Source organism: Squalius cephalus (assembly GCF_949319135.1).
Source record: "Squalius cephalus genome assembly, chromosome: 9".
NCBI lineage: Eukaryota > Metazoa > Chordata > Actinopteri > Cypriniformes > Leuciscidae > Squalius > Squalius cephalus.
In genome coordinates this window covers 8,642,834-8,660,502 of record NC_137130.1, presented here as the reverse complement: position 1 = coordinate 8,660,502, position 17,669 = coordinate 8,642,834, and the positions used below count along the sequence as shown (strand labels likewise).

The 17,669-nt window shown below is 37.0% G+C and overlaps 1 protein-coding gene across 4 annotated transcripts; it reads left to right on the top strand.

Annotated features, from left to right (window-relative positions):
• The first annotated feature begins 6,587 nt into the window (after positions 1–6,587).
• Positions 6,588–14,332, top strand: LOC307164714 (uncharacterized protein). 4 transcript variants are annotated; one of them, XM_079881773.1, is made up of 5 exons: positions 6,588–7,152; positions 7,995–8,048; positions 8,221–8,262; positions 8,769–8,873; positions 9,442–9,989. In XM_079881773.1, exons 1-5 carry the CDS (start codon positions 6,870–6,872, stop codon positions 9,681–9,683), a joined length of 726 nt encoding a protein of 241 aa, XP_079737899.1. In that variant the 5' UTR covers positions 6,588–6,869; the 3' UTR covers positions 9,684–9,989. The 4 variants fall into 4 exon arrangements, with proteins under 4 accessions (XP_079737899.1, XP_079737900.1, XP_079737902.1 ...); XM_079881774.1 differs by lacking the exon at positions 7,995–8,048 and having other exon boundaries at positions 6,834–7,152; XM_079881776.1 differs by lacking the exons at positions 7,995–8,048; positions 8,221–8,262; positions 8,769–8,873; positions 9,442–9,989 and adding exons at positions 12,637–12,678; positions 13,742–13,798; positions 13,887–14,332 and having other exon boundaries at positions 6,849–7,152.
• Positions 14,333–17,669: the final 3,337 nt, after the last annotated feature.

The window sequence follows — 17,669 nt, the reverse complement described above, 5'->3', positions numbered from 1 at the left end:
AATTACATTAAACTGACTTTAAAAATGAGTTGAATCTCTTTGCAAACTGCAAAAACGCGAGTAAAACAAACAATTATCATTTTAAAATAAAGGTTGGACTCGATATAGTGATGTCGAATTCCAAATTGGTGTATACCAACTTAAATTGGTAAAACTTTTAATAGCAGGATAAGTGGCTTATTTTGATCTTTTATTTAGGATGAAAAGGGTTATCTTTGCACATTCACATTCTCTGATGTCATGCTCACACTTCAGAGCAAAAGTTACAAAAATGTTTGAAGCATTGTTTTTTTTGTTTGTTTTTTTGTTGAGAAAATAGTGTCCATAGCAATAATGTTGTGAAAATTTAACAGTATATCACACTTAGTATTCATACTTAGAATAATCATGAAATATAATTTTGGCCAATTTCAATAATATGACTTCCTTACCTATCAACCCTCATTTAAATAGTACCCACATCTTAGTCATGCTGTTGTAAAGTGAATAAAAAACACACTATAACTGAAATGTCCAATTTGCTCAAATAGTTCTCTGGATTTTGTGTAGATTGTCAGGTAGTCCCAGTGGATCATTTAACAGGATGTGTCCTGTTGTAGGAAATAGCTCTGTGATTTTTTGTTCTGCACTGTTGAACATGCTGATCTTCCCAACTAAACGATTCCCTCCTGCTCTTTCCATCTGTTGTTTTGCTTCAAACAACGCAGGGAGGTAGTGGGATTCTGGAAAGAGTTGAAGGAAAGAGCTGCTCTGCCACAGAAACCTACTGTTTAGATGCAAGGAGGTGTCAGCTTCAAAGACCTACAGGTTTCAATCCCAACTGCTTTTAATGTTGGCATAGAAAGTTTTATAAAAGCAAATCCTATTGAGGATCTCTTTCTGATTGGGCTTAGGCTAACACAAGATGCTTTAATTTGAATTAGCATGTGAAACTACTCTGAAATCTCTGTAACCTCACAATACTGTGCTACATACTTTTGCTGTAATGATTCAGGCTGGATGATATTTCAAATCATACTGGAAAGCATTCCAGTGTGTCACTGCTGTTAAATACATATTTGCTTAGATATATTTGCTGAGTACAGTTTATCCAAATGTTAAGTTTGTAGTATTTTTTTTGTCTATTTATTTTATTTTATTTATTAAGGATGTTATATTAGTACTTATATTACAGGATTTTTTTTTTTTTTTTGTACAAAAGACATTTAGTGGTAATATCTATCAAATAAAATATATCCCTAAAATAAAGTGTAGTCTCCTCCAGGATCTTTGGGTTCCCTTTCGAGGGATATTCTCTTTCCCTCTGGCTATATTTGATGAAGCCGGCCAGGCTCGTGGGGCTCGCAGAGAGATCTAGCAGAGGGGATCGAGACTGTCTCTGCACGGATCAAGTCCATCCTGGCCACGGTGACCAGGATAAAGCTAGGCCAAGCCATCACAGTGAAACACTTCCAGAAAGTGTTAGGGCTCATGGCAGCAGCGTCCAACGTGTTAACTTTTGGCCTGCTACACATGAGGGCCCTGCAGTGTTGGCTGAAAACCAAAGGGTTTTCCCAGAGGGGAAATCCATTCCGCATGATAAGGGTTACTCGCAGATGCCTTCTTTTCCTATAAATGTGGAAGAAACCTTGGTTTCTGTCCCAAGGTCCTGTGCTGGGAGCGCCATGATGCCAGGTAGCCTTTTCGACAGACGCATCCCTCACGGGGTGGGGCGCCGTCATGGACGGCCGCTTTACAAGAGGTCTGTGGCAGGACCAGCATTCTTCTTGGCACATAAATTTCCTGGAGATGTTGGCGATCTTCCGGGTTCTGAGGAGCTTCCTCCCAGACCTCAAAGGTCACCACGTTCTTGTGAGAACAGACAATACGTCGGTGGTGGCCTATTTAAACCACCAGGGGGGTCTGAGGTCGCGCCCTCTATCCAGACTGGCGCATCAGATCCTCCTGTGGTCCCAGGGGAAACTATTGTCTCTTAGGGCAATGTATGTCCCAGGGGACCAGAATCGGGGAGCAGACATCCTGTCGAGGCAGGGGCTGAGGCCCGGGGAATGGAGACTCCACCCTGAGGTGGTGGAGTCAATATGCGAGAGGTTCGGCCCAGTGGAAGTTTAACTTTTCGCGTCTCGAGAAACGACACACTGTCCACTGTGGTTCTGCCTCACGCATCCAGCCCCGCTGGGGTTGGATGCCATGGTGCAGACGTGGCTGAGGCTGCCTCTGTATGCATTTCCCCCAATCGCTCTGCTCCCGGGAGTTCTGGAGAGGGTCCGTCGCGACGGAGTCAGCCTACTATTAGTAGCCCTGCTGTGGCCGGCCCGAGGATGATTCTCAGACATGATTTCACTCCTGGCAGGCCCCCCATGGGAGATACCCATCAGGAGGGAATAGAGACTCCACCCCGAAGTGGTAGAGTCTCCACTGATCCTTGATATTTCACCCTCGCCCAGAGCTGTGGAAGCTATGGGTCTGGCCCCTGAGAGGGCACAGTACCTAGAGGCTGGCCTGTCAGCAGGAGTAGTTGAGACCATACTCAGCTCCAGAGCTTCATCCACCAGGAAGCTGTATGGCCTAAAATGGAATGTTTTCACCACTTGGTGTAGAGAGTGTGGCATGGACCCAGTTAATTGCCCGGTGGCTTCAGTGCTGGAGTTCCTCCAAGACCGCTTCTCTGCTGGTCTTACCCCATCCACGCTCAAGGTGTACATGGCTGCCATTGCAGCTTTCCACACTCCTTTAAGTGATGGGCCTCTGGGAAGATATCAGCTGGCCGTATGTTTCCTCCGTGGGGCCTGGAGGATGAGACCTGTGACTCGGACCAGAGTCCACACGTGGGACCTGGCAGTGGTTCACGAAGGGCTGGTTGAGGCCCCCTTTGAACATCTGGAGTCGGCTGAGGCCAAGAACCTGTCACTTAAGGTGGTCTTTCTCCTTGCCATCTCTTAAGAGGGTAGGAGATCTCCAGGGGCTCTCTATATCTCCGCAGTGCCTGGAGTTTGCTCCTGGGAGAATTAAGGCCATCTTGCACCCCAGACAGGGCTATGTCCCTAAGGTGTCGTCTAATATGGGGAGGTCGATGGTTCTGCAGGCATTTCATGTTGAAAATTCCTCTTGTGATGGCGGAAGATGGGAGACTTAATTTGCTCTTCCCTGTCAGAGCACTTAATATCTGCGTTCAGAGGTTTTCTCAGTGGAGGAAGACCGACCAGTTGCTGGTGTGTTTCAGGTCACCCAAGAAGGGACTCCCTGCCTCTAAACAGACCATCAGCAACTGCATTGTTCAGGCTATTTCCCTGGCCTATCAGGTGCACATTTTGCCTTCACCTTTGGCCGTGAGGGCTCACTCTACCAGAGGCATGGCGTTCTCTAAAGCCCTCCTTTCAGGGGCACCTATTCATGACATATGTGATGTGGCTGGCTGGGCCACTCCGCACACATTCATGAGATTTTATAGTCTGGACCTCTCCTCTACACTCGTCCTAGTTGTGCCTGAGACAGCTTCACACTGGGACAGGCAGGGCTTGTTGTGGCATAGTGGGTACTCATTCCCCATAGTGTCGTATTGATGCAGTTCGAGTTCCCTCGAAAGGGAACATCTTGGGCTACGACTGTAACCCACTGCGTCCCTCTGCCACGCCTTCCCCTTCCTGGGAGCGACTTGCTTCATCACGAAACTAACGCTGTTGTGTGCCGGCATCCATTTGTACCGTCCACATGTGCCGTCACACGTTACGTCATCACGCAACGCCAATAGGATTGGTGACGCTTTACGCTAAGGGATGCCCCCCCATAGTGTCGTATTGACACAGTGTCTCGTTCCCTTCTCAGGGAACAAGGGTTACAGTCGTAACCCAAGACGTTCCCTTTACGTTTTTCTTTTTCATATGGTTTTTCTTTTTCATATTTAGATTTATTATTATTATTATTATTTTACAAGGATTCTATAGGCCTATAGTTTGTTTAATGTTTAAGATGGGTTTTGGTCATATTTTAATACCCGGGGAATCACTTGACATATATTTCTTTTCTTTTGCTGGTGTAAGCAGGGTTGGCGACAAAACAAGTATGATTCATACGGACTTGTGTCATCTGCTTTTGCTTCAAGCATGTTTGGCTTTTGAAGAGTCCTTTGTTGTTTTGTAAATATGGTTACAGTCTCTTCAAATGCAGGATAGATAGATAGATAGATAGATAGATAGATAGATAGATAGATAGATAGATAGATAGATAGATAGATATGCTGCTCATCAGATGCTTTAAGTTGCTTCATATAAAATGTATGTGTTAAATGATAAGTTTGCAGATAGTGATGTTTCATCATGAATATACGGTGACCGGGAGGGGACATGTTCAGTTCAGTTAGTTTTGTCTTGGCCACAACATATAAACTCATGGGAACGTGATAATACATTGTTGCCACGAGATATAAATTTGTGGGAACGTCATATTAAGTCGTGGGAACGTGATAATATATCGTGGCCACGAGATCATTTTGTTGAGTTAACAACATCATGTTGTGTCCATGCAATGTAAAGTCGTGGCCTCGAGATCATATGTTGAGGGAACTATATATTTTTCTTGTGGCCACGACTTCATATTTTGAGAGAACGACATCCATTTCTCGTGGCCATGAGTTATGTTGAGGGCACCACACCGGTCAATACTGTAATCATAAACAGCAGTCGGAGATGGAGATGACTGATGAATTAACATTTTACTTTGAATTAGGAATGTCATATAAAGATATAGTGCGGTCTCTGGCATTAAGACATGGGTACGTAAGTGAAAGTCACATGAAGTCATGAATAAAGTCCCGTTTAAGGCAAAAAACTAAAACAAATTATGAGAAACTTAAATGAACAAATAACAAAGTAAAATATAAATATAGCTGCGAGCAACGATGACGGGCCAAAGCCGGTGGCACCGCCACCCTGGTGCCTTTAGTTACCCTAAAGGTAACTAGGAGACCTACAGAGGAGACCACCTAGAGGAAATAGCACAGGACGACCACAGAAAGACAGGCCCAGAGTCCAGCAAGCGAGACAGTGCTGCTACAGACTCCTCGTCTTAGGTTCCTGAGCACAAATAACAAGCAGGTAAGTTACTGAAGTCACACACATGAAAGAGAGCACAGAACATGAGACAAGCACACGGCAAAGAAAATGATCAACTAACAACAAGAGGTAGACACAGCTGTGAGTGAGCTGTGAAAGTATATTTGCCCAAAAATATAACTTTCTGTTATAAAAAAACAACCCCAGCCCAGGTGAAAAAAAGTAACGCAAAAAAACGTAACGCATTACATTTCTAAAAAAGTAACTAAGTAACGCAATTAGTTACTTTTTAAGGGAGTAACGCAATATTGTAATGCATTACTTTTCATAACTTTCCCCAACACTGGTGTTGACGATGTAAAAAGGATATGATCAATAAGTTATGACAACATATGTTTTTACATTGCTTTAACTTTTAAGAAGCCTATACGTTTTTATAAGTTAGCCTATACAAGATTTAAAAAAAAGTCAGTTTAACATAATTCAAGTTGAAATGGCTTAAACATCCAAATTGATTGTACTTAAAAATTTAAGGCTGCAACTTTTCATTACAGTGTTATAGTGAATTTTAGTTGTCTGCCAGTTTACCTTATTGACAATAGGGGACTGCAACCTCATACTGTAAAACCACACTGGATTTTGTTTCTTTGCTTTAATGTACAATTGAGAGATTGTATTATCTAAATAACAGGATGTTAACAAGAATTCATTTTTAACAAAGGTGACATTGCCTCAACAAGCCTTCCTAACAGGCTAATGTCCAGTCAGCGGAGTGCTTGTCTCACCTCTTAGATTTAGATTTGCTGAGTCAGCTGTCACTCTCTGTGTTCTCAATCATACATAAAAAAGGAAAGAAAATTAAGGATCATTTGCACAATGTTTCTTCCCATCCATTAACTACAACACTTGAAACCGTAAACAAGGTAAACACCATGTTGTACCTCTAGATAGCAAACAGCAGTTAATGTAAACTAATAAATAAGAGTCAAGGGGCCGCTTTTATGATAGCCTAGTTTATTATGCTTTTAGGCTATTGTTAACTATAGAGATCTTAGTCTATTTAATCTTATTTTCAGTTTATGTGTTTGTCTGAGTTTGTTTTTTCCTCTCCAATGGTCATTGAGAATACTCTTTCTAAAAGACAGAGGCATCATATATAGGCTAAAAATGCTTTGAATGATTAGTAGACTTTTACAAATTCAGTTTTACCTCATGCTAGAAAACTGCCTCATCAGACAAGGTTTGTAAATTAATTAGGTTACATAACAGTGGGTGAGATTAGATAGCCTAATACATAATGTGCTGTTAGATGCAAACAACAAGCATAAATAGGCAGCTGTCCTTCTTTTGACACGATCTTCGCAGCGACGCGTTGGAATAAATGCAACGCACATATCGAAAACGAATGAATAAAGTCTATACAACAATACATTTTAAAGCATAAGGGCGAGCCGGATATCACACAAGCAATGCGCAAACTTTGCTCTAGTCTAGATGCTGGTGAAGAAGTCTCAAACCCCAGTCAACTAGCCTACAGAAAGTGAAAGTAAAAACACTGACGCTGAATTAACGGTGCATATTCTCTCAGAGACGATTAGAGTTGAATCCAGGTGCTGATAACTAGTAGCTAGCCTAACTGTCTTAATTTATTTTCTTACTATTCCTCTTGAGGCCCATTAGGTAAAAAAAAATTAGAAGAGAAGTAGGCTATTTCGTAAAACAAGTTTACCCCGCCCGTCTACGCCACAGTCCCATGGTATTTCTTGTAGGCTACACGTCACTGTAGCTACAAGGTTGTAGCGTAAACGGTTGTCGAAAATGGATATCCTTTTGAAAAACAAAATTGAGCTCATCCGTTGGCTTAAATCGGATTGGAACATTATTTTGCAACATGTTCAAGTGCACGAACTTATAACAACGACTGAGTACGATAATCTTAAATCTATGACAGTTCCCACGGATGTAGTTATCAATCTTCTGGACATCATCCATGGAAAGGGTGAAAATGTTTGTCGAAATTTTCTGAATTTGCTGAAAAACGATGATGTGAATGAATTTTCTCCTGAACTCAGAAAATGGATCAAAACAGTGGACACTTCAGGTATGTTTTGCATTGAATAGCCTACATTCTTCGCATATCTCTTAAAAACCTGTGCATAAAGTGGGTGGCCCATTTAGCTGAAAGGTGTGGAATTGGACAACAAAGTCTTTTTTTATATAAGATTGGGTTTGAGAATAACCTACTATAGGCTGTGTTTTCATATACGGTATCATACCGTCGTAAAAAATGTAGGCTACTAAAGGATCTTATGAATCTTATGAATAAACAGTGTCAGTGCAAATTTTCATAGGGTTCTGACATCCGGCCTCAGTAAGAAGTTTTGCAAGCCTTAGAAAATTCGTTATGGTAACCCACTCATGTGGTTAACTTCAAGTACAAAAAAGTAAATGTAATCAAAAAAGTAGTTTAACCTACTTTAAGAATGAACAAAATGGCGTCGATGAGTTTTGTTTTTTGAAAAAACAAAACCAAAACAAAAACAGCCTAAAATAAAATTACAATTTCTATAAAGCATACGCCCACTTTCAATATGTGCATATTTCATTATTTAATCTGTATTTTATTCCTCTTCAGTTACTTACTTTTTAAAATGTTGGTACTTTTTAATTCTTCATTTACTCTGATTTTAACTTTCATCACAATATTGTATTGTTTCATTGTTTCATCACCCTGCATGGCCTTTTAGAGTCGTAGCTGGGCGCCATCAAGTGTCTTCTTTCAGATATAGTTACAATTTCGTGATATTAAACTGCCCTGAATGGAAAAGAACTGTAAAATTCTTCAAAATTATATAGCCTACGCATTGTACTCAATTCTTGTGAACAAACAAACAAATAAATAAATAACAAATCTCAAAATAATATCTTTTTCTAATGTTTCAGTCCAGAAACCTGATAAAGACTGTGAAAAAAGAGAAGCTAAGAGGTCAATACAAGGTTAGATTCAATCTTGTTTTTTGTTTTTTTTGTCTCACCCTAAATAGCGTATGTGTTGTGTTAAACAGGGCAGATCAATGTACTGTAATGCACTGCATTACTGCCTATAGGATGCTTGCATGATTTTTGCCATTTAAAATAACATGGTCTTTCCTTTTTTCTCTCTCTCTAGAGACGGCAAACACTGCGGGACAATCAGGCATCCAAGTAACATGTTAGTGTGGTTTATATTTATTTGCAATGGGAAACATAATAGAGTGCAACAGCCGGGTTCTGGAAGTAAAAACATTTATTTTCTCCATACGGAAATTGATTTTAAAGACAGACCTGTGAGCAAAGAGGTTGTTAATATATGGTATTTGATTCTGATAAAGCCTCCAGCCCAATTTTTCAGCTTATTTTTAAAATAATCGTGTTTCACAGTGGAACTCTTGGTGAAAACTACATTACCCATGATGCTGTAGTGAAAATTATGCCAAACAGAGAGTTGAAAAAAGCAACACACTCCAAAACATGAAGAGTAACAATCTCCCTACCCTTTCAAAATACTGAAATGTTTGTATAGGCTATATATACATATTTTAATCACTATGGGAAATATGAATGAAAAACTACTTCCGGTAACCAGCGACGGGGAAAAAGGGGACGGGCACTGTTGCACTCTATTGGATGTATAATGAACAATTGACAGATGAACTGACAGATATTTTTTGTAAACAGGCAAAATCTCTGCAACTGATGGCGGCCATGTGTTTTCGCCTATCATAACTGGCTCAACCCTAAGCTCCAATGGGATAAATATAAATATGCCGGCAAATTGTAAGTGTAATACATGAGAAACTTTTAAAATAGTTTTCACCTATGTAATGTATAAAATTAGACTCTGTAACAGAGTATATATTAATCTTAATAAAGCTCTCGGAGTTAACTATTTGGGACCAATTTTAAGGAAGATTACATTGTGTCATGTGCAAATCTGGGATACAGATAAATGTTATGTTTATGGTACTATTGGATTGAGTTTTGTAGAATGTGCCAAGATGAGTTTATTTTATTTATTGTCATGCTCCTGGATAATTCAGACTCAGAATTGTAACTATAATTATATCAGCCGTTTGTTTGACAGCAGACTCAGAGCTAAATACTACCCAAAAGGACTGTCCCATTTTTTTAATCAATTCATGGCAGCAATAATAAAACTTTTTGATTTTTTTTTTAAACATAATAATAATAATCTCACTATAATCCTATTTTTTTTCTAATGTTTCAGAAAGAAGAGAAAATGGTAACGGGTCAATACACGGTTCAATTCTATCTTTATATTCTTTCCCATTTTGCCTTCATTTTCCTTTTCCTGTTATTATTTTAATTTTTTTTTTTTTTATATTCACAGATTATCAAAAGTTTCTGAAAGCAAACACAGGTCAGTTGGTTCAAAAAGTGAAGAACATTGATCCAATCATTGATGATCTTGACTTGCACAGTGAATCAGTTGCAAATGTGAGAGCGAATCCAACACGCCAGATGAAGATGAGGGAACTGCTCGACTGTGTGAACTGTGAAAGCATTGCCAAGGACCTGGTCAACGCTTTGTTCAAGCTTGAAGAATCTCTCATGAAGGAACTGCAAAAATAATTGTTGTATTGTTTGGTATTATGTACTTTCTTAAATTTCTTAAATGTTTTTAATTGATTGGTGGTGGAGTTTATTTTTTTTTGTATTGAGAACCAATTATATTGTACGGGTAAGAATACAACCAAATTGGGCATATAAATTATATATTGCACATAATAAACAGTGGCATAGTTCATATTTCTTTAGTTCGTAAGTTTGTACGTTTTTAAGCTTTGATATCTTTAAATACATTTTAATGGATTTTTTAAAAATGTTTTTCATTCCACTTGACTTTATGATTACAATAAAGATTATAATAATTAAATCAAATATAATGTTTTTTTTTTATGACCATCAAATGAGAAACAACTTTCACATTGCTTTGTTGACATTATTTGTACTGCTTACTAAAGACAACACTTACAGTAATTGCATTTCTAGGATAGTTTTTAACAACTTGCTTAATTGCATGATAAATACCATCCTCTGTGAACTAAAGCATGTTGTCTCAACAGAACCTTATGCTATTGTTTGTTTTTGAGTTTTAGCTTTAAACTTCACTATATAAGACATACATTATACGTTGCATTTAAAGGAAGATGAGGTCTCTCTTAGGACTACTAATAAACTATATTTAGACATGCTAATTTAGTTGTTAGCACAACATTGAAAATGATGTGAAATTGTGTCAACAATTGTAATCTATATAGTATATAAAATATATTATTAGCCTAAAAATACTGGGTTGTTTAACCCCAATTTTGGGCCAAATATGGACAAACCCAAACATGTGGTTAAAAATGTAATTTACGAATTTAACCATAATGGCTGGGTTTGTCCATAGTTGACCCAAATTTGGGTTGAAAAAACCCAGCATTTCTTTTCTTTTATACCTTTTCACTATATTTGTTAAATTTAACTATTTTGCTTACATCGAACTGTTTAGAACCCATGGCGAAATTATCTTTCAAAATGACATAAAGACAAAACCCCCTCACAGCTTCGTTATTAATACCGTCAAATTTAATATGTAAAATATGTCAAACACAACTGGAGCAGAACAGAATTCAGCCACTGCATGGCGATATTGGTTTGGCACAACGAGTGAAGGAGTTTGAACCGTGGCCTATCCTGTTGGCGTTTAGCAAGCAGGGAAAAATAAAAACTGTAATTGTGAACCCCCCCCCCCCCCCCCCCCCCCAAAAAAAACCAAGATGTACATTTTCAAACCTCTTAGTACAAAAATCCAAACTGATCACACTTGAGAATGACACAGCTAGTCATTATTTCAAAACCTGATCCAATGCTTTCATTCAGTTATACACATTTTCACTCCACATTGTTTCAAACACAAGAGTAATGAAAACATTTGGTTTAATCACTGAAACACAATGATCTTCAGTATGATCTTCTTTCAGTTTGGTACTTTTAACAATCATTTAATAGCAAGCAATGCAAGATACATTTGGCGAGAGTTACACAAATGGATGTTTACCTTAAATTACATAACTGACTTAAAAAATGAGTTAAATCTCATATATTTTATATATATATATATATATATATATATATATATATATATATATATATATATATATATATATATATATATGTGTGTATAAAAGTTGAAAAACAAAACAGAAATGTTGTATTTGCTGAAGGCAGAGGCATCATACACAATAATGCTTTTTAACGAATGGTTAGTAACCTAGACTAATAGTTTTACAAATTCAGTTTTAGCTCATAAACTGCCTCATTTGACAAGGTTTGTAAATTAAGTTACATAACAGTGGATGAGATTAGATAATAGCCTATATAATGTGCTGTAAGATGCAAACAAAAAGCATATAAATAAATAAACGAATAAACTAACTAACAGAAGGTCGAGACAGCTTATTTTGAAACGATCTTCACCCATAGAATAACTTTCGATCGAAAACGAAAGTAAACTCTGTCTCAATGGTATTTCGTACACGTCAGTACAAGGTTGTAGCGTAAACCTATTGTCAAAAATGGATAAAGTCCTTTTGAAAAGCAAAATTAAGCTCATCCGTTGGCTTAAATCGGATTGGAACATTATTTTGCAACATGTTCAAACTGACGAACTTATAACAACGACAGAATACGATCATCTTAAATCAATGACAGTTCCCACGGATGTAGTTATCAAACTTCTGGACATCATCCATGGAAAGGGGGAAAATGTTTGTCGAAATTTTCTGAATTTGCTGAAAGACGATGATGTGAATGAATTTTCTCCTGAACTCAGAGAATGGATTAAAACAGTGGACACTTCAGGTATGTTGCTTATAGGCTATGAAACGCATTGTGCACATTCTTTGCCTATTATAAAGTAAGTGGCCTATTTTAGCTTAAAGTCGTGGAACAGTAACAGTCTTTTTATAAGATTGGATTTGGGAATAGCCTACTAGGCTGAGTTTTCATATAGAGATCATTCGTGAAAATGTAGCCTACTAAAGATGTCCGGTATTTTCATCTTATGAATAAACAAAGTGTATGTGCAATGTTTTATAGGGTTCTCACATCCAGCCTCAGTAAGAAGATTTGCCTGCCCACTTTAACAAATACGTTACGGTAGCCCATGTGCTCAACATACAAAGTTAATGTAGCCTAATCAAAAAAGTAGTTTAGCCGACTTCATGAATGAACAAAAGGGCGTCGACGAGTTATGGTGTTTTAAAAAACAAATAGCCTTAAATAAAATAAAAATAAAAATTTCGATAAACATACGCCCCCTTTCACAGACATAGTCCCAGACCATGCATGCTTGAGCTGTTTAAACAGAAAGCAACTTGCACTGACATATCTTATAGCCTATATCAGTGCCATTGTTTTGTCTCAAGATGCACACAAGGTTTACCGTGGAAATCCAGAGTTCTTGCGGGAGCACAAATTGAAATTAAATAATAATTTAAAATAACATGGTCTTGGCTTTTTCTCTCTCTCTCTCTAGAGTCGGCAAACACTGCGGGACAATCAGGCATCCAAGTAACAAGTTAGTGTGGTTTATATTTATTTGCAATGGGAAACATAATAGAGTGCAACAGCCGGGTTCTGGAAGTAAAACTACATTACCCATGATGCTGTAAAAATTACTCCAATCAGTGTCGAAAAAAGCAACACACTTCAAAATAGCTCTTTATCTCCGCCCACTCCCATGAAGCACTGCGAATGATGTAATCTCTCTCTCTCTCTCTCTCTCTCTCTCTCTCTCTCTCTCTCTCTCTCTCTCTCTCTCTCTCTCTCTATATATACACACACACACACACACAATATATATGCAGTAGTTTTATATTTATCCATCTTTATTAATTTGATTATGCTTTTCGCATGTTTTTAATTCTTTCCCTCACTAAAACAGTTAAGTAGCCTAGTCTACATAGTCTTTTTTTTTTTTGCTTAAAATCAAAGTTTGTAGTGTTGTGAATCACCTCGTAGCCGATTGGCTTGTTTCATTTCTTAACAAAGACTATTTTAAAATCAAGTGAGAAAAATTACTGAAAAAATACTTCCGGAACAGCGATGCTGAAAAAGGGGGACGGGCACTGTTGCACTCTATTGAATGTAGCCTATAATGAAAAATTGACAGATATTTTATGTAAACCGACTCCGCAACAGAGTATATTAATCTTAATTAAGGACTCGGAGTTAACTTTTTGGTAATTAGTTATGTGAACTAATTACATTCTGGTCTAACAATGTCATGTGCAAATCTGGGATACAGAAATTTTTTTTTTTTTTTTTTTTTTGTACTATTGGGTTGAGTTTTGTAGAATATGACAAGATTCATTTATTTTATTTGCTCCTGGATTATTCAGACTCAGAATTGACTCAGACTCAGAATTGACTCAGACTCAGAACTATTACTATAGCCTTTATCAGCCATTTTTTTTACTGCAGACTTATCAAACTTATTTATTTACTGCAGATTTATCAAAGCTAAATACTGCCCAAAAGGCATAAATTAACTCAATTCATGGCAGCAATAAATAATAATAATAATAATAATAAAACATAAATAGGATTATTGTGAATTTATTATTTTTCTACTGTTTCAGTCCAGGAACCTGATAGAGACTGCGGAAGAATAGAAAATGGTAACAGGTCAATACAAGGTTAGATTCAATCTTTATATTTTTTCCTATTTGCCTTCATTTTCCTTTTCCTGTTATTATTTTTTTTTTTTTTTTTTTATATTCTCAGATTATCAAAAGTTTCTGAAAGCAAACACCAGTCAGTTGGTTCAAAGGGTGAAGAACATTGATCCAATCATTGATGATCTTGACTTGCACAGTGAATCAATTGCAAATGTGAGAGCGAATCCAACACGCCAGATGAAGATGAGGGAACTGCTCGACTGTGTGAACTGTGAAAGCATTGCCAAGGACCTGGTCAATGCTTTGTTCAAGCATGAAAAATTTCTCATGGAGGAACTGCAAAAATAACGGTTGTTTTGTATATTGTACAAGTAAGAATAAACCAAACTGGGCATATAAATTATATTTTGCACATAATAAACAGTGGCAAAGTTTGTATTTCTTAAAGTTTTTAAGCTTAGACATCTTTAAATACATTTTAATGTAATTTTTTTTAATGTTTTTCATTCTACTTGACCTTATGATTATAATAAAGATTATAATTATCAAATCAAATATAGTGTATTTTTTATGACCATCAAATGAGAAACAACACTTAATTGCATTTCCAGGTTAGTTTTTAACAAATGATTGGTCAATAATTGAACAATTGCATGATAAATACTACCATCCTCTGTGAACTAAAGCAAATGATGTTGTCTTAACAGAACCTTATGCTATTGTTTGTTTTTGAGTTTTAAGCACTTTAAACTTTTTTGTTGCCTACCTCTACTATACACTAAGATACAAATTACAGTTGCGTACATAAAGGTAGATGAGGTTAGGACTAGTGTACATTTACTAACAAATTAGATTTAGATACAAATTTACTTGTTGGCGATGTGTAATCTTATAGGCCTACTGTGTTTACAGTGGGACATAAACTAAAAGATTTGCTAATTTAGTTTTTAGCACAACATTGAAAATGATGTGAAATTGTGTCAGCAATTGTAATCTATATAGCAACCTGTTATAAAAACATGAAAATAAAGGTTTTTTTTTTTTTTTGTACATTTGTTTACTTTTTGCAATTTTACTTCACAGCGAATCTGCTTAGAACCCACGGCGAAATTATCTTTCAAAATGACGTCATGATAAAAATCCCTCACAGCCTCGTTATTATTACCGTCAACTTTAATATGTAGTTATTTGCCCGGTTTCAAGCACAGCCGCGTGGAACTGTCAAACACAACTGGAGCAGCAGGAACAGAATTCAGCCACTACATGGCGATATTGGTTTAGCACAACGAGTGAAGAGAAGGAAGGAGTTTGAACCGTGGCCTATCCTGTTGGCGTTCAGCAAAAAAAAAACAAAAAAACAACAACCTGTATTACACTCGGATGGGTAAGTTATAGTTTTATTTACAGTCATGTATTCGGGTTTTGGAGGCATTCATGCTGCTTGCTGGTTTGAGTTTTGCTTTTATAAACATTGGTAAGTGTTGTTTATATTCTCTCCTTCATTAGAGTTGTGGGAAAGTTTAACTCAGAAATGCATAAAAAGATCCTTGTCTATCTTTAACCACAGTGGTTGCAGTTAGAGCCCTAGATTAGAACCAGACTGTGAGTCTATGGCCTTTTTGTGCAATAGCATCCAAGACTTTGTATCATACATATATTTTGTATATTTTTGTTTCATCTTATTTTAAATAAATCTGCCCTATGTAGGCCTATGTTCCACAAATCAGATGTCAAATTTCTATGGTACATTTTAAAACAAAAGCATGTTAAATTATCAGAATAAAAACACCATGAAATCAAGATTGACAATTTTTTATGGAATATTGCAATATTTATTATAAAAGATTTAATCAATATTCATGCTCATCATTATTTAAAAAAAATCCATGGGCCCTCTAATCAAAATAATTTGTCTGTCTTATTGCAACATCTCTTCTCTTCTCAGATGATGTCTTTACTGGTGTGAGGGCGGGGCAAACTGTCACTCACATGTATGGAAGCTTGTTTCCGCCACATAATAAAAAAAATAAAAGATAATTGCGACTTTCTATCTCACAATTGCGAGTTTACATCTCGCAATTCTGACTTTATTTCTCAGAATTGCGAGATATAAAGTCAGAATTGCGTGAAATAAAGTCCGAATTCTGAGATATAAAGTCAGAATTCTGAGATATAAAGTCAGAATTGCGTGAAATAAAGTCAGAATTCTGAGATATAAAGTCAGAATTCTGAGATATAAAGTCGCAATTGCGAGAAAAAAAGTCAGAATTCTGACTTTATAAGACGCAATTGCGACTTTATATCTCGCAATTGCGACTTTATATCTCGCAATTCTGACTTTATATCTCAGAATTCTGACTTTATATCTCAGAATTCTGACTTTATTTCACGCAATTCTGACTTTATATCTCGCAATTCTGACTTTATATCTCAGAATTCGGACTTTATTTCACGCAATTCTGACTTTATATCTCGCAATTCTGAGAAATAAAGTCAGAATTGCGAGATGTAAACTCGCAATTGTGAGATAAAAAGTCGCAATTATCTTTTATTTTTTTTATTTTGTGGCGGAAACAAGCTTCCATACACATGAGATCGACCAATAGCAACTATTTTTATCTATCTATATGTGTGTGTGTCTGTGTATGTATATAACATGTAAGAGTATCAAATTATTACATCAGAGTTCTGTGTTCCAAATCTCTCACTAATAAAATTTTGGAGTACCTTGAGCCATCATGATTTACCACACTTGCAACTGTCCAAGTCACTTGTGTATATGAAGTGTGGCTCCTTTCAAGTTGGACTTTTTCCCCATTCAACCTTTTTTCTGACTGAAGTGTCCTCACTGCATAGGTTAATTGTTATTCCTCCTCTTGCCTGCCTGTCTGATGTTCTCAGGCCAGTCTGATGCCGCAGCCGTAAGCAGCTCACTCATCTCGCAGCAGACAGTGTAGTGGTAAACCGGGTCAGAGATTTATCCTCGCTAAACGACTGATGTGAACCCACAAGAGTTCTTATTGCACTTAAACAGCTTATACCAGCATGCATTTCTGGTCTAGATTGGTTTATGCTGGTTTGAAGTTTCCTAGTCAAGAGTAGATTGGAACAGATTGTGAACAGATGAATGTTGCTGTCTGAAAAGAACAAATTCAGAATCAGATATAGACTTTAAGTGAGAGAATGAGTGGCCTACCAGTGCAGGGTAGGACAGGAGACCATGTTTTAATGTTGGCATGAAATGGAAGTAGCAATAGTTTTTTCTTTTCTATTGTGACACATCCGAGTGAAACGCTTTTCAAATGAGGAAAAAATGTAGAGCGGGATTTAAATTTATCCATCAAAAGGATGGTTGGGATTTACTATTGGTCGATCTCATTAGAGTGACAGGTTGTCCCGCCTTCACTCCAGTAAACATGTCACCAGAGAACAGAAGAGATGTCGTTGTAAAAGCAAGGGGAAGTTATTTTAATTAAAATTACAAGGACACATGAATTGTTTTTAAAATAATGATGTGCACGGAGAAATCATTCATAATAAATACTGCAATATTCCATACAAAATAAGAATTGTCAATTTTGGTTTCATGGTGACTTTAAATGTAAATTCTACTTAATAGCATTTTTAACATTCTGTCAGTTCAGGGTTATACATGATTTATAAAATAAGTGGAATTTGACACTGCAGGAATGACAACCAGAACAGGCACGCCACTTGACACATGGTTTTGTGTTGATTTTTAAAATCAATACAATGACTATGATGTTCAATTGGGTTCAGTGTTCTTTTCAACCTCAACGTTGTTCAAAATGCCTTTTTTTGTGTTCCACAGAAGAAAGTAAGTCATACAGGTTTTAGGGCTGTACCAGAATATTCGAGTATTCGAATA

Coding starts and splice junctions, on each gene's coding strand:
- LOC307164714 (XM_079881773.1), top strand. CDS start 6,870: ATGGATATCCTTTTGAAAAACAAAATTGAGCTCATCCGTTGGCTTAAA. Junction 7,153..7,994: donor CAAAACAGTGGACACTTCAG/GTATGTTTTGCA, acceptor CTAATGTTTCAG/TCCAGAAACCTGATAAAGAC. Junction 8,049..8,220: donor AGCTAAGAGGTCAATACAAG/GTTAGATTCAAT, acceptor CTCTCTCTCTAG/AGACGGCAAACACTGCGGGA.